Here is a 26,372-nt window from a genome sequence, read left to right as displayed (position 1 = left end):
ACTCAGCGTCAATATTGAATCCGTCATATTCGTCTAGTGACGACTTAAGCCCGTCTAGGGGCTTATAAAAAAGATCATCCCTTCAAACCATCATTTATCATGATAGTGAATGAAATAGGTGAGTTATTGGTTTTGTGTTGGTTGGATCAACGTTCGCACGGATAGAGAGAAAAGAGAAATTCCTGATGGAAAGACTGTCTTGCAGCTGGATAAGGAAAAAAAAAGAGGAAATTTTCTAAATCCTCCAGGAGAGCAGCTTTCCTGCTAGACTTTTCCATTCAGAATTGCAAAAACCCAAGCATTCTACGTTTTGATTGCTTCTATTTTACTCGAACAGTTATGATAAGTAAAATGATGATGGGGGTGCCTTAGACGAGTGCTGCAAAATTTATCTCTTTAAGAATACTTATTTAAAGAAATAGATTTCGGTCATTTTGCCCACTGGTTGCAATCATCAGGCAAACTTGATGGATGCCAAAGTCCGGGAGGTAAAGTTGTCTGTCTTGGAGCCGACAGCAGTGATCTGTCACCAGAACGAAAGCATCGCAACCCATCAACTTGATGAAGAAACTGGTTTCTGTTGATGTTAGATTATTTCGTTTATAAAACGTTATAAATGGTAAAAAGTTTAAAATTTTGTTTTAAACTTTACTCTTTATCACTGTATTAATATTAAAAACAAACGTATTAATATAAATTCAATCTATATAACTTGATCTTTGTATAAATCTCTAGTGCAGGATAAAATCGTAAAAATGTATGATAAGAATTTCATTTGTATCGTTAAGAAATTATTAAAAATACACATTTCTCAACCTATCCTGTAGCTTATCGTAATTTATTAATTCTAATACTAATAAATAAGAATTATTTACTTAATATGATTCTTAATTCGCTTCCATATCATTATAGATTATGTAAAATTATGAGTATTATCTTATTTTAAAAAGTCTCCATTTTTTATTACGTAGTAATTATATAAATTATAATAAACGGTTACAATTAATGTTTTATAGGGCCTAAGAAATCAAAACGATTCTATTAGATTGCGTGCCGTGCGCCCTTCTGCATTAGCACCTCCATATCAAACAATCACCAACCACCATAAGAAAACAAAAAAATCACATTTTTAATATTTTAATTAGCATACGACACGTGTCTTTGATTAAAATTTAACAAACGTTAGCCCATATTTTGATATTTATTTAAAGATTTTTTAAAAATTATATTTCAAGCAAACAACAGAAGGAACTAAATTCTCATAGGAATTGATTTCTTCGTAAAACTATAGAGAATAATAATTGACCACAGTTTTGCCATTATAAAGTGCTGTAATAAGTAATACACAATTACGTAAGTCTTAATTCGAACTTCTCATAAATATCCATGAATAAATTAATTCAGGATCCGATTAAAACTCGTATCTTATACAATAAGAAAGTTCCTTATCATGCAATCACTTTCCGAGTAAAATTTATATAATTTTAAATGTTTATAGACGATAGATAATTAAAATTTTATATATTCATTATAGAAATTCCAAATTTTAAAATTATAAAGGACTCAGAATGGATGATTTGTAGGATTGAAGTCTCCTCCTGCCTGCAGTTCGTCCTATGTGCATATGTATAAAGGGCTCAAATTTTTTAAAAATACACTAAATTAATTCTTTTTATTTATTTACAATCTTGTAAGGTTATAAATAAGCATAAATATATATGGTATTCATAACAGGTGGCATCATTATTTGTATAAGTAAGCGTAGTAAATGTATTATTTTCATGCGCTGTCAAGCATCTAATAATATAAATCATCGAAACATACTTTTAAATTATAATACATCGAAAACACATTATTAAAAATTCATCTATAGAAAGTTACTGCCTAATTATAAATTTCTTAATTATGAAAGGCAAAACATTTATAACACTGAATTAAGTCAAATTATTACTTTTTTTCCAGCTGCCGTAGAGTATAACATTGGGAAAGTACGGTGATCGGTCAAATTTTGAACCTCCCCTCCTGATTTTTGGCATTTCTCGACGTTTTGACGCTTAAGAGGCCCAAAAAAAATGTAAAAATAAAATTTTATACGCCTATGTTTATGTGTTTATATGCCTATTATGTGTGCATGTTCGTCTATTTTTCATTATATCTCAGGACTGGATAGAACCAAAAATTTTTAAGAATTAGCAGAATTATTTCTATATATGGGGCATTATACTATTAAATTTTAGTGGTTGAAGGTTAAGAGGTGAAAATACAGAAGGGGTCATGTGTCATATCTCCAGTGGGATCAAACTTAATGAACGTTTTACTCTTTATTAAAATTTCCAATTTTTAAAATGATATTATCCTATCTCAAAATAAATCCTTTATCTTTTTATAACAATTTAAAATATAAAAATTATTTTTAAATAAAATCAGTTACAGGTGACACACTGACACCACACACAATTTTTACTTTGTGCTAATGTGCCTTAGTGTTTTTTAAATGTAAATATTCTTTTAAATAGAGAAATATCTTATAGGCCTAATTTTAAAAAAATAATCCTCTTAAGTTTTTGTTATTACTTAAATTTTATATTCTAGTATAATTAAAAATTATATAACTTCTTAATGGTACCCTTAACCTCCTGTTCGAGTGCCAAGAAAGTCGAGAAAGATTCCTTACCAGCTTTCTCTGTAGTTTCTTTCGAAATCAAGAAGAATCTAAAGAAACTAAAGGAAAGCTTTCAGTAAACTCATCATCGATATATTTAATATAATATGATTTCTATTAACAGGCTTATATTGTATTTATACAATTATCTTATTTTACTACTTATTTACTTATTTATAAGCGGGGCCACCAAGAGGAGGAGAGCTAGCAGAGCCCGAAGTGATTCCTAATGTTATTTTTTATTAATTAGAAGTTAAGTCTGTAAAACTGCTTTTTATTAATAAACTTTTTACATATTTTATTTGTTAAAAAAAGGCCCGCTCTACCTCCACCCTTACAAGCTCTCGACGGCCCTGTGTATAGGCTTATTTATACAGTGAAACCTGTGTAAATCGGAATATTTTTTCATGTTTGGCAGGTTTCCGTTTTGAACAGGTTTTTTAACACAGAAAATCGCTCCGTTTCGAAGTATTTTTCTGTGTTTATTCAACAGTGTAATCACTACAAAAGTTTTGAAAATAAAGCAGTTATTCCCCAAATATATTTAAATTATAGTCACAAGTGCAGACACCCGTTATTTATTTATTTATGTTGAGAATCAATGAGTCCAACTAATAAGCTACTTACTCGCTCTCACTGTTTCTCAGATTAAATTTAATCTATATTCATAAACAGTACAGTTCATAAATAAAATACCTTGTGTCTTTATATATAATATTACTACTACTGTATAACATGAATTCTAATTAAGTAGTACGATTAAGAAGCGCAAAACTTCGCTTAAAAAGAGGAAAAACTTAAATAATTGAGACGAAGAGGATGATTAAAATAATATTTTTTCTAATTAAATACATAATTATTAAAAATGTACTTGAAATTGATAATACGACTTTACACCATCATCCTAAACTGCGTAGATGATCCTAGAGATTAACATCATCTTTCAGAATGATCTGGAGAGAATCTTATTACATCTCTGCTCATCTTCGTCGTAGGAATATCATCACTGTAATATATCTTCCTCTTCTATATTCTCACCAGATAAGAGACTAATTCTAAGAAATTGTGTCAACAAACAGAATGTCTCCTCTTTCGCTCTCGCTTGTCCTGACTTATTTCTCATCACAGCTCAATTCTCTGATTAATGGAAAAATCTAACTCTAAATACTAACATCACTCGTCTCTCCTCGTCTTTAAAATAGTAATTCTGTCACACATTATTAATGGAATCTTAAAAGTTTATTAATTAATTTTTCTCTTCCTTTCCTTTCTTTTTTTCAAGGCTATTAATTCTTCTGAGTGCGAATTAATTTAAAGTGCATTCAGTTCAGTTCTGTAATAGTGCATTATGATGAGGACAGGTACTGTACCTTTCCTTAGTTTAATATTATTAGTGACGTGGGAAGGAAAGGAAGGCGAGAGGTGAAGCACGCGCGACCTACTTCCTGTCCTCGTTCGCCCTCTAGCGACAAAAGTGGGAGGTAATTAATGATAGAGCAACCTCTCTGTTTAATTACTGGTATGAACACATTGTCTTGATGGATTCATTTCTAACAGGGAAACAAGATTACCTGTCAGCTGCAGCTGATGGCTAAGCTTGTTTCGACGATCGGTAACTCAATAAAATTTCATTATTTTCTGTTTTAATTATTTACCTAAATCCGATGAATTCATTGATACTTATTATTAAAAATTATTTACTAATTAGCTTATTGTAAAATTAAATTTTCAAATTTTAAAAAAAGAGATAACGGGCTTATAATAAATATCAGTAATAATCAATCTGAAGTGCCGAGGAGTATAACGAATGTATTTTTACGGATTTATTTCTGTGAAAAGGTTTTATAACTTTGCAATCTTAAACACCTTTTTATTATAAAAAGTACTATCTAATGAAAGGCAGATTTAAACTGTACTCTCCGTACTCTTCCTCCTCGTCTACATCACATTATTCTATAGTAAAATGAAGAAGAAATTTTAGTTTACTGAATATATTCTTTAAAAATTTAGTTTCCATATCTAACTCTACACTTTTACTATTCATTCAATATAAATTTAAAGTATAGAAGGTACTGACTGTACAGTACAAATACAAAACAGATTAATGATAACGTCTCCATATTAACAATAGGCGTCTACACAAAACCATAAAACAGATTTAATTAACAAAAATTATTCAGTTTTACAATGTTAAATTGAATATAATATAGCTATGAGCTCTCGCTCCCGTATATCGAATTTCTACCCCTTGTTACTTAGGGTAGGGGTAGAACTATAATGCTATTCCTCTCTCTCTCTCTCTCTCTCCCTCTATGTATATACATATAGCTTATATATACATTTTTATTTACCCTTTCAATATAGGATGCGGCTCTCGTGTATTTCTGATACACAGTATATGGCTCCTATCGTCACTAGGTTTAGCCACTCGATTTAATTTATTTCAATCGAACTGATATATTTTTATAAATTTTACTACACGAATTCATACAAAAGAAATATTTAGTATTTTAAACATGTTTCTAACATTTAATGAGCTTATTCTTCTTCTAATCTTATGAAAATTGCAAATAGATCTACGTTGAGTATTAATACATATATTTATGAAATTTTATTATTTAAGACATATCCTATACAGTAAAACTGATATTTATGCTTAATATAGAACGAATTTTAGGTTTTTATAAAATAATCTAAACGTGTTTATAAACTTAATTGTACGAAATAAAAAAAATTATAAAACATAAGTGGCTTGCAATGGAATTTTTAAAAAGTTGTATGATTATAAATATATAAAATTTAAGCATATTTTATTTCATTTTAATATTTAAAAAAATAAAAAACTGTATTTATTATTAAGAGAAACAGTGGGATTTGAATGACTTATCATTATGCGTATATCATGGCATTTGAAGTTCCAAACCATTTATAATTCACGATAACAACCGAATGATTCGCTTTTCTTGAGTCATTCATTTTGCCTACAACTGAAATTGTTTAGGTCACAACAGAGCGATTTCTAAAATAACAACATAACTTTGATACGAGAAAAGAGTAGCCTATATTTACTAGTGTTTCCCGTTCACGTGCTCTTCTTACTGTGTCGTAATCAGAAACAAAGATACCTCATACAGTACAGAGCTAGAAACCCATAGCGACAGTTAAGAGATTTCATGATAAAAAAGTGAATTTATAGGCCGTATTAACCGCAATCGACGTGTTGACCATGCCTACAAGGAGTTATATCACTGTTGTAAAATGTATATAAAACAAAATAAAGTCATTAATAAAAGCAAAAATCTTGTTACTTTTAAATATTTAAGAGAAGACATCAACCTTTGATAATTATCTCGTTTTAATCAACAAGTTAATAGACTATTAGGCCCCTATCTAATCTTCATTTATTGATTTCTTATCATTAACAACTGCTTTAATTCTCTGCACGCAAAACACGATTACATTACTCTACTTATTTTTTTTTCTTTTTTTTTTTAGAATGAAAATTACTCGAATCTGTTCTACCAATAAACAAAAAGAAAAAAAAACATTTAAAATTAATTTAGAATAAAACAAATTAAATAAAACCTAATTTTTTTGCTATGTATCAACTGGAATTTATGGTTTTAGATCTTGGTGCTGGTGCTTCAAGTATAGGCTACATCGAATCTCGAGCTTCTAATTTAGTTATTTAATAAAATATTTTAACAGCAATCAAACAAATTGTGGCATTAATTTTTAGTGTATATAAAGTCTTAAATAGAATAAAATTTGGTTTCATTTTATTCAATAAAAACTCGATTTTTTCGGTAAAAGACGAGGCAAGTTTATAAAAATGCGACGAGTTAAAGTATAAGTATTTTTTTAAAAAAAAATTAGCACTAAATATAAACAGAAAACAATATAAGATACATTTTAATGATCTTTAAAAATGATTTTGACATTTTCATAATTTATAATTTGACATATCGATTATTATTATTATTATTAAGTATTTATAAAATAAGACGATGGTCGACGATACAGCATACATACACTGTTAGGAATCTGAACTTTATTACATGTATATATATTACAATTAATAATCGTTTTAACAATATTATAAACTAAGATAATTTAAAACTAATCAAGTCACCACAGTTCTAGTATCGTCGGAATGATAGGAATCGATGTAGGTTGTAGGACACCAAGTGGGTTGTAGAACATAAGGCGATAGTCCCAAATGAAAGGATACGTCTCTCAAATGGAGCGATCTTGCAGCCATTTCTAATCGTTCTAGTTCAGTTTCTTTAAGTCTTTTCTCTTTGGCTCTTCTGTTTTGAAACCAAATCTTCACTTGAGTTTCTGTTAAATTTAACGAACTGGAAAATTCCGCTCTTTCGGCTATTGATAAATAATGTTTAGTGCGAAATTTTCTTTCCAATGACAGTAATTGTTGAGTAGTAAATGGAGTGCGAGGTTTCCTATTGCTTTTGTGTTTTCTTAATGGGCACTTTACTCCTGGAAGTTTCGAATATTCTCCAACTTCTGTAAATATATAAATTCAATTTACTCTTAAATTCTACGACTATATATATTTATAAATTTACTGTAATTTTTCGTTTTTTACTATTTTCTCTCGATGTAAGGAAGCGCAGTTAATAATTTAATGTATTTTATATATAAACATAAAGCGTTCTTGCACGTTTTGAAAGAAAAAAAACGATCATAACTATTACAAATTTTAATAATTATTAAGCTTACAAATGACTAGAAACAATTAAATATTACCTAAGTTAAACACTAATTAGCCAACGAAGTAAATCACTCCCTATTTTCATGCATTAAAATTCTTACGTTTAGGTTATTTTATATACACCTTCAGACAAAAGATATAAATTTAAATTATACATTTCTTTACGTTTTCCTAATTTTCCTATAGAAGGAAAACGAATGTATCCATTGGAATCAATAGATGGCAGCACATGTAGGAAATGATTTTAGTCATATTTAATACCATCCCCCTAGAAGCTGGCACAGATTATACGTGTTAAATATACGGAAATAATACATAATTCTTATTAAGTATTACGAATTAGAAATTCACTTAAAGGGACGTATAAACCTATTTATATTTTTAAATCGTTTTATCCACACCATGAAACTGTCAAGCTGTCTAGGAAGAGATGCTTTCCCTGTTTAGGCCGTGGAAGTATAGGTTAAACATAAGATTTTTTCCTTTTAAATTTGTTAAGAAGAGCTAAAAAGTAAGATAAAAAGTTAAAAATCTCACTTACTGTTTTCCGAATATTGAAACTGACGATTGTTAAGGAGTGGCAAGATCCACTGATTAACATTTGGAACTTCTACCCTCTCCACATCTAACTGACTGGAACTGGATATCATTTGATCCACGCTGAAGCTAGGTTTGGACTTAACTCCCGTATCCGGTGACAACAACGCCTCCACAGTAAACGATTTGACTTTCGACATGTCATCAAAAGAGGAAGTGTCACTGTAACCCAGACCTTTGCAAGTAGTACTAGATGTGAGATACCACGTGTTCTGAAACATTCCTTTCTCCTTCTTAACGTTTTATTGGTCACTAAAGTATTTTCCTTTCCCCGATTGGTAAGCTGGTGGAGAGGGTGTGACTATAATATCATTTCAAATCGTTCATTGGATAATACTACTTGGTAGGGGGAAGGATATAAAAGGACAGGCGATAACAATAAGAGAGCTAATGACTTGTTTTAGGGTATCGTTGTGTGAGAGTGGATACTGTGACCCCTCCAACCGTTTAAAATACTTTGTAAGTCCCTCGTCGGACAATTATGGAGTCTCAGTAAGGGGTCCAACTGCTGTATCGTAAACCTAATCGAAAACAACTTTTTATGTCCAGCTACCGCAAATACACACCGGCAACACGAGAAATAATTCTGTTGAAAATCTAATTATCATCTTGATTATTATTTTTTTTTTTTTTAAATTTTTTAAATTACATTAAATATTTAGAGTTTTGCATTGTCTAACGATTGATACATCTCTGAAAATTGCAATACATGCATAAAATTATCTGTAAAGTAATGTATTTACAGTGTATCGTTTACACTAACCTATAGAAACAAGATACAGAACTAATCTCCTCTAAGCCACAAAGGCTTAGGCTTTGAGATAGATATAAATTGTAAACCGAAGACCAGTTCTTTCAATGTAATATAAGCTATTATTATCTAATTATAGTTATTTGACACGTAATTACAGCTATTGACAATCTCATTAAAAAGCTATCTAGAATAATGTAAACAAGCTGTCATGTAACAGCATTTAATTTCAAGGAGAGACAAGGAGGAATGCTAGGTTAGAAAAAAGTCTATGGGTCACTGCCTATAACTTTTTTTTTATTTTACAAAAAAAAAAAAATACTAATAGGTCATCGTACTAAATACTACATAAAACTTCTGTTTAATAAAAATAGGGCCTAGATTTGTAAGGCCCGTTAAATCATAATGGTTTAACAGGCCTTATAAACATAGGCTCTATTATACTGCATTGTAGAAAAATGATTAAATTATTTATATAAATTAATTTAGAACAGTTAAATTATTTAATTATTATACAGATAATCTTTTAATTTTTAAAAAAATTTAAAATGAGCAGACCTTCACAGTATAGACCTATCATATAGGCCTTCAATTGAATATAGACCTGCTCATGTAGGCCTGCAGTTGAATGTATTACTTTATAATGTTAAAAAAAATTAAAAAGTAACACATATTCAACTGGAAGGGGGTGTTTAGCCTGTATGGCTTTGTGGTGTGGCGTAGATAAATTGGTGTGGAGGAAGAATCTTCCAAAACAAACCAATTCGCGGAGTTTCCCACAGAAATACGATTCTGAAGTAAAGACTTCCAGATCTGCAAGATGTTCTAAATTAGGTTACATCTCTTCATTTGATGACCAGGGGTTGAAAAATAGTTGTCAGAGAGGAGGGGTAACCTCGCGGCAGCAATTAGGCACAGTGGGCACCTCGGTTTTACGACCCGGCGCAATTGATGGGTTTAAATCGTTTTACAACACTTGTGATGGCCCTCTTGTTTTCAGATGGGGAGGTCCATTTGGGAACGGACTTCAGTGTTTCCAGAAAAGGACAATTTATCATGCTTGTACTGATGTCCAGTTATGGGTTGTTAGTAGCACGTTTTCCCACGAAGTAAAATTCCATCGCACCTGACCGAATAAAGATGGCAGATGCTTCTTTAACAATACTAAATGCCTTTATTGAATTGTGTTGAGGGACAATAAGTTAAATGCTCTTCTAACTTTTCAAAGATCTACTAATGAAAAGTAAGATTTTAATGCCGGTTACGTTACAGTACAAAGTGTACAGGGAGTTAGAGTAGAGGACGTTGAGAAAATTAAAAATAAATTAGTTTCCATCTTCAAGTAATTAAGCATTGTTGATTTTAAGTCAGGCAGAACTGATCGAATGACTTAATTATTTAAGTGATTATCTATAAGAGAGATTGATGTCTTAATTTATTATTATTCTCTAAGAAAATAATATGCTTTGTACAATTAGCTTATGACGTATAATTATACCCAATTAAATCAGAAATAGATTTTGTTGTACTGTTTAATTAAAAAGTAATAAAAATAAAAATAATAATAATAATAATAAACCTCATCTTTACAGAAGATAAAATAAAATTACAGAATTCAATAACCTATTTAACTGACTATTAGAATAAGCATTCACACCAGTACAAATACAAATAATTTTTATTAATTTATAGCTTCTACAGTAACTTTTATACAGTAAAATTTATTATAAACGTTTTATTATTGTATTAAAATATAAATTATAACTAGACGAAAGTAAAAATTAAATGATAAATTTGAAAAATTCTGGTATAAAGGCCATGCTTTGTATTATAAAGCGAAAACAGTACATGTTTATAATTTACCTCTGCCTGCGAGATTATTAAGTTTTATTATCCTTTAAAAAGACGTAACAAAATAATGATGTAACGAGTTTATTTACAGTCTCTTCTGCTCTGAATAACCGTGGGAAACTTGACAAAAATTAGAGAAAATTGGAGAAAGTTCAGTTGTTACAACAAGCGCCTTTAGGCTCCACTAGCCTAGAGGTGTACAGACAAACCGACTGGAAAGAATTACAACTTCATATTGTGGACTATAAAATTGGACAGCTTCACTGATTACAGATGATTTACATTTGAAATTGTATTAGTGTAATCAGTATTTTTGGCATGGAATTAAATATTAGAAACAGAAAGAATGAAATTGATAATTAACACATTTTTGCTATTTTTAATTTAAATATTTAAGACTTAAATTATGACGTTTCTTTAATTAAGACGTTCCACAGATTATCTGCATCGTTATTTTTATGTTGTTAACAATTATTAAGTTTCTCAGGTCTGCACTTTACAGAATTTTGATGCATTCGGTGCTGTAGTTATAATTATTTCCATTGCTGGAGAGGAAATTGGAAACGATTGTGGCAAGTTAAAATATAGTAAATGAGTTAAATGCATAATAAATTTTTATTTAAATATATTTAAAAAATAATTTTAAAAAATTTAACATTAAAATGAACAGAATTTCTAATGCTGTTGTAGTGAATAAACGATTCAAAGTATAGGCCCTACAAATAGACAGTCCACAATTCCGAGAATGTCCGCGAAATCCAGGTTCTGTTGTAAGTTTATTTTATTAGACAGACCTTTAATGAGGAGTATGGAAACAAATTTATCATGAAAACAAACTAAAAAATAATTTTATAATTTTTAATCCTTTTTTTTTTTTTTAAATGTGAAAACGTATACTTAACAAGAGCGTAAATAAGAAGGTGCCCTTATAGAATCTTTAAATTTAATTTTAATGTAAATAATTTGTTTTCAATATTTCAGTTCACCTTTAATGCCAACTCAGCAAATATTTTATAATATTTAATCGATCATAGGTGACAAAATAGTTGGCATCTGTCAATAATTAAACTCAGTTAAGCACCTGTCCAAAACGAAACCGGAATAAACCGGAACAAATTCTTCAGGACGAAGTGATTTTATGTACAGTAAAACCCGTGTAAACCGGACTCGCACGGTACCGAATATTTTTTCCGGTTTGGCAGGTTTCCGTTTTAAACAGGTTTTACTGTATTCAAGGGGAAAAAACCTGTTCAAAACCGAACCGGAAAAAAGTATTCGGTACCGTGTGATTCCGATTTACACAGGTTTTTACTGTATACTTTTACAATTTACCTAACTACAAATTTATTCATTAATCCCAATTGTGTTAAAAATAAAACTGGAAAATTTCAATGTTTAAAGTCGATTATATTATGTTTTAAAGTATTATTTTGTAATTTTTATTCTTTCCTAAAGGTTTTCCTGCCAATTTCGTAAAACGTGTCAACGCAGCAACTCCACCCAATGTTCTCAGTTCATAAATCACTGCCATGCTGACAAATTAGACTCCGGACATGCAAAAGTCTATCTTAAAGTCGACGTCTTGATTTAAAGCTTTGGACTGTGAAATTCGATACAGGAAGAGACAGAAGATTACCGTAATTTCATTTGATGTATTTGTCTCTGGATCAGAGGCCCTACTGTTAGAAACAACACGAGATGTATTGCACCGTGATGATATCAATGATAAATTAAACGATTATCGTCGAGGATCCACTTCTCGGTAATTAGTTTCTTTTCTTTCTTTTTATTTTATTTTATTTTTTTTTTTTGGCCTTTGGAAAAAAAAGGCACACACACATACAAAAAGAAGGCTGATAGCCTACAGGTCGAAGGGGTGTTGATTGCTAGAACATTGTTAAAACAACTATTTGTTTAAATAATAGAACAGTTGTTAGGTAGGGTAGGCTTCTTTTTCACGAAATTCTCCCTTCGATTTGGATTAAACTAAGTATTTGCTGGCGTATAATGCGCGCCCAATTTTCCCTTTTTCTTTTGTAAGGAAGGACAAGTGTAGAAAGAAAAAAACAGCACTGTAAATTTCATACTGTTAATGTGTAAAGTGTATTTAGATGCTGTACAAAAAACAAGGGATGTTCAGGTACGTATTTTTTTGGGAGAAAAAGTGCGCATTATACACGGAAAATACGGAAATTTGAAAGAATTATTGGAAATGAAGTCAATTCTTTAAATTAAAAAAAAAAATCAAAATAAGTAAGTTATAAACGTCAGTTGAATATTTCTGTTTCGTGATTCACTTTAGCCATACATTACTATTTTTTTTTTTTTCGAAATAAGTAACCGAATAGAAGAAAAAAAAATACCTAGGAGAAACTAGGTTTCCGTCGATTCAAAAATAAAATCGTATTCGCTTTGCCTTTCTGTCATCTGCAGCTCAGAGTCACTAGATAACATCACGAAGACCCCGGGGGCTACAGTGCAGAGGGCGCCACCGAAATCCATCACGGTGACACGTGATTAATGTAGAGGCCATTCAGGTGTCAGTTGAGCCCGATGACAACAGATGACAATGACGGTTATATACATCTGCACAATCTTCTTTCCACTCTGTATTTAAAGGATAAACCCATCCGATTGGATATCAACCATTAAAAAAAAATAAGATAAAATAAAATAAAGAAACAATGTCACGCGCGAATTTCTCGATTTTTCGAAAACTTTGTTTTTACTAGAACAGGCCAAATTTTCATTATTATCGGCAAAAGAAAGAAAAAAAAAAAATTAACAGGAAAAAACCCGTAAGAAGGGGAGGAGGTTCGTAATTTTAAAAATTCCGCGAGCGTGTTTTCAAAAGCGCGTGAATTAATAAAGAGGGGGTTTAATTATTATCTACGTAGCCGCAGAGAGAATTTATTTTGTTATTTTTGTTTTTTTATCGTAAAAATTATCTGGCAGAAAAATATATCAAAGCTTTTCGGTATGTAAAACAACATTGTAGATTGAAAACTCGATAGCATTCTCTTGCTATTCGGTCGCTAATTGAACGAAATTCTACAATTTTTGTTTTATTGTAGCAACAGGTTTTTGGGGGTTTCGCCGACCCATTTCGCTTTCAAAACTCTATTAAAATTGAAATTTTATAAATTTATTAATCGCGCATTTTGATAATTTACATCTTTTTTTTAATAACAAAGAAAGAAAGTTATCTGGCATCCATCTAGAGTTTGATGTAACTTAATTAATTTTAATAAAATGAAAATAAATTGCCTTACTCGGTGTAATTCGCTCCTTTTCCTTGTATACTTTTCTTTGTAGCTGTCTGTCTCAAACGCTCTTAAATTTATTTTTTAATTATTATTATTTTATTTTATTTTTTGAAGCGGTGTTTTGAAAAGTTGACGCGTGAATTATATTCTGTTTTGTTCTCTTAATTGAAAACGACCGTCACGAAAGCCAGTTTCCTAAATGTTTTTGTTTCATGAGATAACTTCAACAGAGAATTCGAGGTTCAGTGTCTTATCCCGGTACCGTTTTTCCTGTTAACAAAGAAGTCAATTACAGTGCACAATGGTTGTGACCCTGTTGAAACCTGACTTTCGAATTGCTAGATTGACAACAATCCACGTAGGGGTCATTTTCTACCCGGTCGAAACAACACGCGCTCCTTTATTCGGCCGAGAAACAACAAAAAGTTTTATCTCAAACAACGATGATGTGTTTAAAAACAATTGCCCACGTTCATGCCGGAGATTTTGCTTTATTTATTTACATTTTAAAATTATTCTACGAGTCTAGAATCGAAACACAGTAGAATAAAATCGTAGTTACGTTCCGAAGCGCTAGAGGGAGTCGTAGATTTGGATCCGAGTAGCGAGAGAGAGAGAAAAAAAGAGTACTTTACACCCCTTGGAAACGATTGTAATAACTTAATATCTCTAAGCACGTGGTCAAATACAGGACGTGACGAAAGGCAACGCCGAAAGGACGATTTCTAAAATTAACGAGAGGGGAAAAAACCTGTAGCGGATCCAGAATGATGGTTTGATATTCCTTAATTGTTGCGTCACTGCCGGAAGGTTGAGAGAAAAATGGCGGGCGTGGAACGATAGTCTAGCGATACTACTTAACGAGGTGTTGGCAGCTCGCGCTATCTCGCAGTCGATCGGTCGGCCATAATGGCGAAGGCTTAGAGTTTGCTTCTTGACCTCCTTCCTTACACGTATGGTCATGTGATTTGACTGATGGCGGTTGAATATCTGATGGAAATGGAGGCGAACACGTCGCGAAAGGCGGGAAGATTCGCAGTTCCCACGAATTACAGCAATCTAGACGTCAAAAAGTGATGTTTATCATTAAAAAAAGCGAACAATGCATCATTCAATGAACGAACAAAGATCTTTTTTCTCTTCTTCCGCAGTTGAAATGATGGAAACAAACTGTTTAATGCCCAGATTATTAAGTGTAGTAGCGATTAGCCTTTTATTTGTTTATTTAGGATGTGTTCTCTAAATCGTGAAATCATCTACAATAGCTTTGTTTATGTCAATAGATAATCCGTTTTTAAAAAGGGAGTGATGATTTATATCCTATTGTTTTCATTTTCTGCTTATATATATCACTAATAAACGATTATAAGGCGCATTAAAGTTCTTATCCCCTTATTTTAAGCGATCGTATTTAAACTGTACAACTTTAAATTAACTATATTATCGATCAGGGATGTAAAAATTTATTGTTTAATCGTGATTAAGTGAGTTTACTATGTTCTCCCCTGTATTCATATAACACAAGCTCTTGCCACAGATCTTAAAGAACATTAACCTCACCACAGTGGCGTTATCCTATGAGCAAAAAGGGCCTCCTGTGATGGGGCCCAAACCGATATTTTATAAGAAGACATTCCCCTAAAAATTCCCCCGAAGAAAAATGCCTGAAGTCAACACTGTACAGTACAAGGGGCCACATTATCAAATTAATTATTAAAATATTCATATTTTTAATTACTTCCTATAATTAGGAAAATGAAGGCCACGTGTCAGGCTTTGTTTATTTTAGGCCATATTCACAGATATCTGCTAATTAAATTAATTTTTAACTAATGCATTTTTAATTAATATATATTTGGGCATTCTGGAATCAATTTTAACTTTCATTTCATAATCATAAACACAGCCTAAGTTATAAACAATATTACTAGTTAACAATTCTTATCAGATGATCAGCAATTAAATTTACTTTATAACTTAATTAAGAGTAATTCGAGGCAGCAGCCATTAATTAAAAACATGTATTTAATTGTGACTTCAATAGGCTATTTCTCCTCTTAGCATACGCTAAGCTGAGAATATACATAATTTGATCTTGAATAATACATTACTGGCCACTTTTGTGTATTACAATTTCAATAATTCCTAAGTCCTCACTTAGAATAAGTCCAAAAGTAAAGAAAATAATTTCAATTTTGTATAATTATAAATGGATAAACTGTGTATTAACAGAAGAAAGAAAAGATTTAAGACAAAGGTGTAGCCTTTAATTGTATAAAGTGTGATTCATCTCTTATAATAAACATAATTTAAAGACAAAACACTGAAATTTGGAGTCTTCTTAGGATATTTTTTCGTACACTTTTGAAAGCAATTTTATATAATTAAACGAGGAAAAGACCTTTGAAAAAAGACAATGACTCCATTAGTGTTTAATTGTTTTCTTGTGTATTAAGAAAACTCCTAATTATTTTTGTGTCTTGCAAATGTTGTATATTTTCAATTTAAATTTTCATTATTATATATATATATAATAATGAAAATTCAATACGAAAATATTAATTAAGCCGTGTGTTAAGCCGTGTTATATATATATATATATATATATATAATACATCTTCACACATAAACACAAACAGACATACATATGTCTGTATTTAAATCCTTTAAACAGAAGTTAACAATCTATATTAGGGAAATTTTATTAGTTGTTCATTAATAACAACCGTTAATTAAACTGTAGGCCTATTTAATCTCTGGCGGCGGCACAAACATTTATAAAAATTATACATTTAAAGCAGATATTGCGTGTTGACGAGAAACCTGTAAATAAAGGTCGACTCCTAGTGAAATTGTACATAATACTGTACTTAATATGGATCTTGTATTCATAAAATTCGCATAAAATGCCCACTTTACCCCTACAATAATGTAAATAACTTTTAAATTCTTCACTAAAATTATTTTGACACATTTCACACTTCTCACGTCTTTCAAATTTACATTGTACTTTACTTTATAATGCACAATTATCAAGTTTAAGGTATTCATGCACAAGGACGTTTCGATTGTACGTAATTCTCACGGAAAACAACGTACAATAGTGGTCCATAATACAAAAGATGAAACATGGACGGAGAAACGAGTGCCAAAAACGCTTAACACATTTTTCCAGGGTGAATATCAGGTGAAAAACTTCGTATAATAGTGAAGGAAACTTAAAGAACAGTTATTAAAACTGCACTTCTGTATCCTTCACCATTATCTGAAGTTTCTCGTTTAATTTAATTTTATTGTTTATTATTTATTTTTTTTATAAAAATATATTTAAAATGGCCTAGAACTGAGAAAAATGTGTTTTAAATTTTATCTTAATTTTTTTCCTATTGTGTAAAAATTTCACCTTTCTGTGGGAAAATTTTTTCCGATGGCGCCATCTTCCGGAATAAAAATTTATTATTATTGATAATATTTAATTTAAATACGTGAGAACATACTGAACTGAGAGATAAAATTATATATTAAAAGTTTTTATCATAATTTTTTACTGGTTTTATATTTTTAAATATTAATTTATTTTCCTTCCTTCATTGTAAATTGTAATAAGTTAAATAAATAAAATGAAAATTTATCGTTTTTGTTTTCGGTCATATTTAATTTATAGATTTAAATTTTATACATTTTTCTTAAAATTGATTACGTGGCGCCATCTGAAAAGCAACAGCGGAGTTATTGACATAAAGGGCCAATTACACTTCTGACATCTATCGGCAGAAATGTAAAGTACACATATATTTTTATTGAAAAAATAATATATACAGTATATACATATATTATTTTCTAACTAATAATAATCTCTTTGAAGTTAATAATTATTTACGTTGTCTGCATTGATAGTGTTAAAGCTTTATTTGTGTTCTATAGGCTCTCTATAGCTCTGTTAAGGTCCCAACAGCGTCATTCACATTGCAATTGTACTCGAAATGTCTGGTATTTGTTTAGAAAAACCATATAATACCAAACAGCCTGGTTCTCTAACTTAATTAAAGTTTAAAAATTATATTGTGTTACAGATATGAAGTAGGTTTAAATAGCAATACAGACATATTAAAATATAATAAATTTTAAAAATTAAAAAAACTTACTCAAAGAAAAATGACATCGTCGGCGATTTTCCTTTAAATCAACGTCCTTATATTTATTATTTTTTCTTTTTTTTGTTAAACAAAAATGCAGCCTTGTTCATATCCATAGAAAAAGCCTCAACATCATAATTTGAACGTGCAAACTTCGCCGTTACCATCTTGATACTCCCTTTCTCGTATGTATTGCGGGTTTCTTCTGTATCTACGGGTATTAGTGGGTGCCCGGGGCATGATTTTGTCCACCCTCTTTGAAGTTTAATACAGAGGTTGCGGCCGTCGTTTTCAGCCCAAAACGTGTACGTCGGACGTTCGAGCGCCGCCATCTAGCAATTCTAGAAGGTTGATAATGGCTTTGGTACGTATAGCCTGCGAGTAGAAGATCGGCTTAAACTTCTTCATTTTTTTGTGTTTGGGGTTAAAATTATGACGTATTTTATTAAAATAATGATTATTTAAGCATTTACGGATAATATTGTAAAGAAACAGACGATTTTAATCCAGAAATTATTTAATTATTCAAGTTTTTTGCAAGTGATGTGAAGTGCCTATAGAATTTATATATATTTGTCTTCATAATAGCTTATCATAATTTTGTAGGAGTAGGTTTGTTTTTTCGCAGCATCTTCTACCATCAAACAGCGTAATACGTTTGTAAATTTTCTAAAAATAATTTTCCGAGCTGCTTTCGGATTTCCATAAGCACTACAGTAGAGCATCGATTATCCGACCCCCGATCAACCGTCACATCGATTAACCGACCGCGTTCTAGTCGGCAAATTCAAATGTCCGCTAGTGATGTGGCGCTACAATATTTGGCTGTCTTGGCTACTTTAATATTATTTTTGTTAAATTTTTGCATGTTTTAGCTGGCAACACTGGCTCGACCATGAAAGGGAGGCCAGTATTTAAACCAGGCTTGATTTTCTATTTTTGACTTTATTTTTGTATTTATTTCGTTCAAATAAAGAAATAATTTAACGATGATTATTATTTTTAAAAAAATTGTTAGGCTTAACATTAATGAAAATTCAACGCGAAGTAGGTTAATAGCGATATACTAATATACTAATACACTATACTAATAATGTGTTTTTTCATACTTTTCGGTTATCCGTTTTTTCAGTTATCCGACCAACCTCAGTCCCCAATTGAGTCGGATAATCGATGCTTTACTGTACTTCCCTCGACAACAGTATGAAGTAGTCCTATCGTACGGTAGGAGACACGACGCTAATTAAAAATAATTACTTAGTGTTATTAAACATCCTATAATAGGATCCTTTAAAATAGTTTAATTTGTTTATTTACCTTCGCCGGTTACATTCCTCGTCGTTTAACGTTTCCACCATTTTTCAACAATATCCCATGAGTCAGTGCGCGATGTTCACGCCGCGCATTGAGTCATGGGATATTGTTGCGAACGTGAGCCGCAACGTATTTTACTGGGATTCAAACATCAAACGTGTACTTTTGTTTGCCGTACAAGTTCAACTTTTGAACATCCGCCGCAATCTCTCTAATAGCTACTGCACCTTTTCTTGAAAATTTTCTGAAATTTTGCAGGGAGGTTTGCGTATTAGGATATTGATGTTATTAAATTTTGGTGGTTAAAGGTTAAACTTCAAAGAGGTGGAAAGATAGAGGATGATCACTTGTCATATTTTGAATGGGGTCGGACTTAATGAAGATTTTACTTCTTATTAGCATTTGCAATTTGTTATTTACATATATAGAATTTACATATATTTGCCTTCATAATAGCTTATCATAATTTTGTACCCCAAAATTATGCTTTTTTCATTTTAAATAATTAATAATGTAAAAGGTTTCTAAATAGATTCTCATACTGATAGCACCATATACAATTTTAAACTTTACCCGGAAAAGTTATGCAACTCGTTGCTGGAGTTTTTTATCCTTACAAACGTGAGACTGCTACGTAAGACTTCGTATTAAGACCGTAAATGATGTTTTAATAAAATCATAAACATCTCAAAATAATAATAATAATTTTTTCCACAAAATGAATAAAAATTTAATAAGAGCCAACTATTCAAACCAATCCGGATAAACGGGTTTTGACTGTAATTATAATTGCCAATAATCATTCATTCTCGTCCTATCTTTAGATAAAAAAATAGCTTTTTAATAGTTTAATGTCTTAAAGACGAGTTAATAAATAAACTTTAAAAATTGTATATTATCTTTACATTAATTAATGCATAGTACCAATAATTTTATAACGAGGAAATTCACATAAACATAAACTGGATCGGGTTTTAAGGAGTTTAAACTCCACCGGGTACATTACTGCCTCGATGTGCCTCGAAAATTAAATCTATGGAGTTGTGTGCTGCGTAAATTCCCGTAAGTTGTGTTTGGATTTGCAAATTCAGTTTAGCAACACATTTGTTTTTAGATGCCAATATTGCTCTCTCGTATATCCATTTGTGGGTTATGAATTGAGTGTTATCAAATTAGTATCCGGATCTTCATTCAATTTGCCATCACCGAGACGCAAAAGTTGTTAACAAAATACTCTGCATATCTATTTCCCAATGGATAAGCCCTGGTATTCGTTGAAAGGGACAACTTTTTAGGGATGATGCCTTTAGGCACACACTAATTAAGATTAAATTTAATAACTCCTGATTAGTTTATTAATTTAATTAATTGAATGCCATAAATATGCATATTTTTATGGCCTTTTAAGGTCGTGACATTATGTAAGGGCCGAAGAGTGGGAGATTTTTCCCGTACACGAAGAAAACTTAGGGGATCGTCGTGGTTCCTATCCCTATAAATTAATGTTTTTTTATTTTTTAAAAATAAAAAATAAAATTTTAAGGCTGTTTTTTATTAATAAAGAAACATTCTTTCATCTGTTCAAGAAAAAATAATAATAATAAAAGGAAAAAGAGCATACTCTAGCCCTGGTCCATACATAGGCTACTCTCTATGGCACTTCCTAATGCCCATTACTAAAGATAGCGCTATTAAGATAACAAATAAATAAACAAATGCATTTTCAAATATATACACAGTATTTTATTTCACAAATTTATACAAAAATTTCTTATAAGCTAAATTAATCTTAATTTATGAAATTACGAACAACAACAACAAAAATATTGATGTGACTACCTTACAGTTATAATGAAATTATTACAGAAATTGCTTTTAGCTTTAGGTATAATTAAATTAAAGTATCTACAACCGTGAAGCAGATAATAGCCCTGTTGTAGATATTTTAATTAATTTAATTATAATGAAGTTTGTACTGTACAAATTATCTTCCTTATTAAAACATTTATCAATCATGGAATTAATTTTTCAAATTAGAAAAATCTATAAAAATAGTATAAATATGTCAAATTGATAAGAATATCCGAAGATAAACAGAACCACATCAAAAACCTTTGAAGTATTCAGTATATTTATTCATATTCCATGAAATTTATCTGATATAATTTATATCTTTTATTACAAATATTATTATATACACATTTATATATTCAATTTTATTTCAATAATGCACAGTTTTGTGATTAATATACATTTATCAATATATTATTCTAAGACGTAATAACCAAAACTTAAGGACTGACGACATTTGTACGGGAATAAAACTGTAAATGAATGCAGACAAATGTGGCAAAAACTGCATTACCCGACGTCTAACACATAACAATACAAGACAACTTGCAGGATTCTACAAATTAAGGCATTAAAAGTAAGTCTTTAAAAAAAAGTAGAGAGCAAAAATGGGCAATTGCCTGGGTCTTCCACCAACAGGAAGCCCGAACCAATCTTTTATAAGATAATATTTTACCCGAAGAAAACTGCCTAAAATCAACACTGTATAAAGGGCTCCCAATTCAAATCTGCCTGGGTACCATAAAGCTAAAATGCGCCACTGTGAAAATGATACATAAAGCAGTTGGATATGGTTTATGAATGGATGCTTATCAGTATCCAGGCAGAGAGACCTGTCAATTTGGAATAGGTCCACTTCCAATTGTAATGCTGCCCTCGTGAGTCGTTATCAAGACTTTTTCTAGTTACCGCCGCTAGTAATTGTGTTCGTCCTTAGATTATGGACATGTATGTAATTAATTGCCTTATAAAATATCGATTTTTGAAATTTCAAGTAATTCTCTTTCATGCGTTTTAATTACCTTAGAATAATTTATCTTTGTCCTATAAGCAGAAGTATTGAATAATTAATTGCTGGATTACATCTCGTGTCATTTTCATAAAAGATTAATTTCTCAAATCAAGTAGAAATCTATTTATTTTGCACCAATATAATTAAGTAAGTTGTCACTATACTTATCAAGGTTAAAATCAAACCCCTTTTTAATACAAATGCTTTCCAAGCCGTAATTTCGGGTAAACGATCCGTCAACGCTATGAGTATATTTTGAAAAACTTCTTGCTTCGATGGATAAAAATTGATTTCTTTAAAGAGTTTGCAAAGTCTTGCATTGCCATTCTGAGCAGAAATCGTAATATTACCCGCTGCTACAGTTAAAACGAAAAATTGAGCTAGATCGAATATGGTTTTGATCATTATAAATACAGCTAAATCCGAACAGGCCCATTGAACTTCTAAAATTAAACCATAGATATTAAATACGGTGTCGAATAAAAAGGTGCCACACCACCAAAATATCAATCCAGAGTAAAATTCTTCGATTCTTCCGGTTATTTCTTTTAATTTAAAATAACGTTTCAAATAACTTTCCATGACTTTAACTGCTTGCGATTTATCTAAAAATGCTGCTTCTAACCTCATACGATTCCTATCAAATAACTTGCTTAAAATCATGCATAAAGACACAAATATTAGGCAAAGATGTGCTCGACCTATTAAGAACCAATAAACGTACCACGTGACGTCTAGAGTAAAGACAACAACGTAAATCACGTTAAATTCGTCTACGGTGATATTCATGTGAAAAAAACATCCATTTGAGCCATAACGAACGAAATTCAATATGGCTTTGGATGCAGCTCCAATCAACGCTATGCCAAAGCACCAAATGATTATAATTAATTTCATCAATGTCATACGTACAGAGATGTATTCAGAATGAAGAAGATCGTGATGGCGATTAAAAATGTCTTTAAGAAAAAGCCATATAAATTGGCGATTGTTCCTAAAATGCAAGTAAGAACAGAAAACGACTAGCGTGACAAATTTTTCTGAAAAAATTTCTAGCCACATATTTAAAGGGAATTTTGCTAATGATGCTAATCCAATTACCTCAGCGCACGAACGTGCAATAATTATGATGCCAACGGCATAAATACATTTCGAATTTGACGAACATTCAAAGTTTAATCTAAGCATTTTTAAAGACTGCAACATTGGACTCAACACGACTTTAATTATACTTTTCTGTACGTCTTCTGAGATCTCTCCTTCCATAGAAACGGATACAGAAGAGCCCCAGTCATTGTCAATTCTATTCATTTCCATTCTCAAGATTTTTTTTACGTATCTAAACCACGTTTTATCCAATTAAGATTTTCAAATAAATTTTTCTTCTAAAATAGAAATTTTGAGTGAAACTCCAATATAATCGAGTCACAATTCTTATAGAAGGCTCTTTGGCACGATATGCGTAAATTCGAGACAAATTTAATATGCCTAGGAAAATAAAAAAAAATCTGCTACAAACTAGAAATATAATTACATATTTATATTATTTATTCATTTAAAAATATAGTATTAAATATTTAATGTTTTTTTAGATAACATAACTAATTACTCTCTATTCCAATAAATCGACGCCCTGAAAGCCCTCTTGCAATTGGTTATATAACAGCACAAGGAAGAACATGGAACATCATGGAAGAAGTTTCATCACAAATGCTATATGTTACTGTAAAGCTATCTCTAAGCTGTAAATTTGTAAAGTCATCTTTATCTATCTGACATTGATCAATTACCACACTCAATTTGTGATTTGCGAAGAAACTGTTCTTCAATGTTGTGACATCGTAATTCCGCGTGCTAAATTTAATTACCACAGCACTCTGGCTTTAAGATCCGTCGATTTCTTTCGCAACAGAATATATTTTCTAAAATGTATTTTCAAAAAATCTCACCTTCGTAAGTACCAGGCCAGAAAGTTTTTGTAATGTCAGATTTTACAACTGATATCCACGACAACGTACAGATAAAAGACTAATTACGTAAATTATTAACTATCCATTATCGATTTCTTTAATATTGATTATCGATATAGCACTCGAGTCTAAATAAGACACTTGTTTCACTTATATTTAATTATTTTTTAAAAAATGCAAGCATAAAATCGATTAATTCTTGATTTTTTATTTACAGTACTTAAATATATAAAGATCTGTTTATATTAAATATATTTGAAGCGTTGTTAAATTTAAAATAATAAATTTTACATTACAAATATATATTATTTATTAATTATAACAAATAGAGTAAAATAACTTAATATTTCAAAAAAGTAAACTGTTTGCAATGATTATTAACCATTAAAATACTATTTAATATGAAATACTAATGATAAAATCAGTATTCGTTTTGACATGTAATCAATACTTCATACTCGTTGCTTGAAGTATTCATAATCGAATGTTTACAATTGATTATATTGTTACTACTATACAAGGTGCATAGGAAAGTCCCTTTAACCAGAAAATTCTTGCGAACGGAGAGAGCTACAGCTATGCAAGTGAGGTAACGGTATAATAAAGCGACTATGCCCGACCAAATGCTAACGACAGCAACGCCACTAGTGGCAAAATTTGGAAGATAGGTAGTGCAAATCGAAAATGAAAACAGGTTGTCAATGAGCCTTCGCAATGTTTCCGGACAGATGATAAAACGAAGCTTAAAGTCTCTTAGTTATCTTTAATATAAACTGAATCAATACAAACTGGACAGGTACAAATCGTCATCACAACGTGTAATACGTAGACGCCATTACCCTTTTTCCCTCCAGCCCCGATCCAAAAACGTTACATACGCGCCCCTGCCAAACATACACTTTTTTTTCTGCACTAATACGATTGATACCGAACACAGGTAGAGCAAACTTCCCAATTAGAAAGTTTTAGAGCATCAATCTGTTTTCGATTTGCACTGCCTATCTTTCAAATTTCGCCACTAGGGGCGCTGCTGTCGTTTGCATTAGGTCGGGCATAGTCGCTTTACTATACCGTTACCTCACTTGCATAACTGTAGCTCTCTCCGTTCGCAAGAATTTTCTGGTTAATGGGACTTTCCTATGCACCCTGTATAGCTGTAAGCGTAAAAATTTAATAAAATATTAATATTACACAAATTTTTTATGTTTGTACAAATATACAGTACTTTTGTCAATATTTGACCTGTTGAAGGTATTTAAAAAAGCGTCGTGTAGACCTTTGATATAGAAAATTTCCCGGCTGTTTTAGGACATAACAAGTAAAAAGATGGCCAAGTTTTTTACAATTTTGGACTCAGAGGATCTTGAAACGTCGAGAAATACAAAACATTCGGGGTTTTTCTTTGTACAGTACGTATGGATGTTAGTGTGTGCGGGGGGGGCACGATTTCGTTTCCCACATTGAAACTTAATAACTCCTGTGTCTTTTGTCGAAAATTTCTGAAATTTTGCAGGGAGGTTTGCGTATTAGGAGATTGATGTTATTAAATTTCGGTGGTTGGTTAAAGAAGATGAAAAGATAGAGGATGGTCACTTATCATATTTTGAATGGGGTCGGACTTAATGAAGATTTTATTCCTTATTAGCATTTGCAATTTGTTAATTAAACTCATCAGTACCCCAAAATTATGCTTTTTTCATTTTAAATAATTAATAATGTAAAAAGTTTTTAAATTAATTCTCATACTGATAGCACCATACACACATTTAAACTTTACCCGAAAAAGTTATGCAACGCGTTGCTGGAGTTTTTTTTTTATCCTTACAAACGTGAGATTGCTACGTAAGACTGTACGTATTAAGACCGTAAATGATGTTTTAATAAAATCATAAACATCGCAAAATAATAATAATAATTTTTTCCACAAAATGAATAAAAATTTAATAAGAGCCGACTATTCAAACCAATCCGGATAAACTGGTTTTGACTGTATTTACAATTGCCAATAATTATTCATTCTCGTCCTATCTTTAGATAAAAATATAGCTTTGTAATAGTTTATTGTCTTAAAGACGAGTTAATAATATACAATTTTTAAAGTTATTTATCTTTACATTAATTAATGGATAGTATCAATAATTTTATAACGAGGAAATTCACATAAACATAAACTGGATCGGGTTTTAAGGAGTTTAAACTCCACCGGGTACATTACTGCCTCGATGTGCCT

General features: G+C 30.9%; 1 protein-coding gene across 1 annotated transcript; it reads right to left on the bottom strand.

Moving 5' to 3' along the window:
- Positions 1–6,545: 6,545 nt before the first annotated feature.
- Positions 6,546–8,137, bottom strand: LOC136989681 (homeobox protein XHOX-7.1'-like). The gene is made up of 2 exons (XM_067287904.1): positions 7,936–8,137; positions 6,546–7,186 (listed from the first exon to the last, which is right to left on the bottom strand). Exons 1-2 carry the CDS (start codon positions 8,129–8,131, stop codon positions 6,786–6,788), a joined length of 597 nt encoding a protein of 198 aa, XP_067144005.1. The 5' UTR covers positions 8,132–8,137; the 3' UTR covers positions 6,546–6,785.
- Between the last annotated feature and the right edge of the window lie 18,235 nt (positions 8,138–26,372).

This window comes from Centruroides vittatus, unplaced genomic scaffold, assembly GCF_030686945.1.
Source record: "Centruroides vittatus isolate TY-2023 unplaced genomic scaffold, ASM3068694v2 scaffold_752, whole genome shotgun sequence".
NCBI classification, from domain to species: Eukaryota; Metazoa; Arthropoda; class Arachnida; order Scorpiones; family Buthidae; genus Centruroides; species Centruroides vittatus.
The sequence above is the reverse complement of the archived record's forward strand: the minus strand, read 5'-3'. Positions and strand labels throughout refer to the sequence as shown.

Bases quoted from the DNA above. Each gene is read 5' to 3' on its own strand.
- LOC136989681 (XM_067287904.1), bottom strand. From the start codon at position 8,131: ATGTCGAAAGTCAAATCGTTTACTGTGGAGGCGTTGTTGTCACCGGAT. The intron at 7,187-7,935 runs GTAAGTGAGATT...ATATATTTACAG, and splicing joins GTTTCAATATTCGGAAAACA to AAGTTGGAGAATATTCGAAA.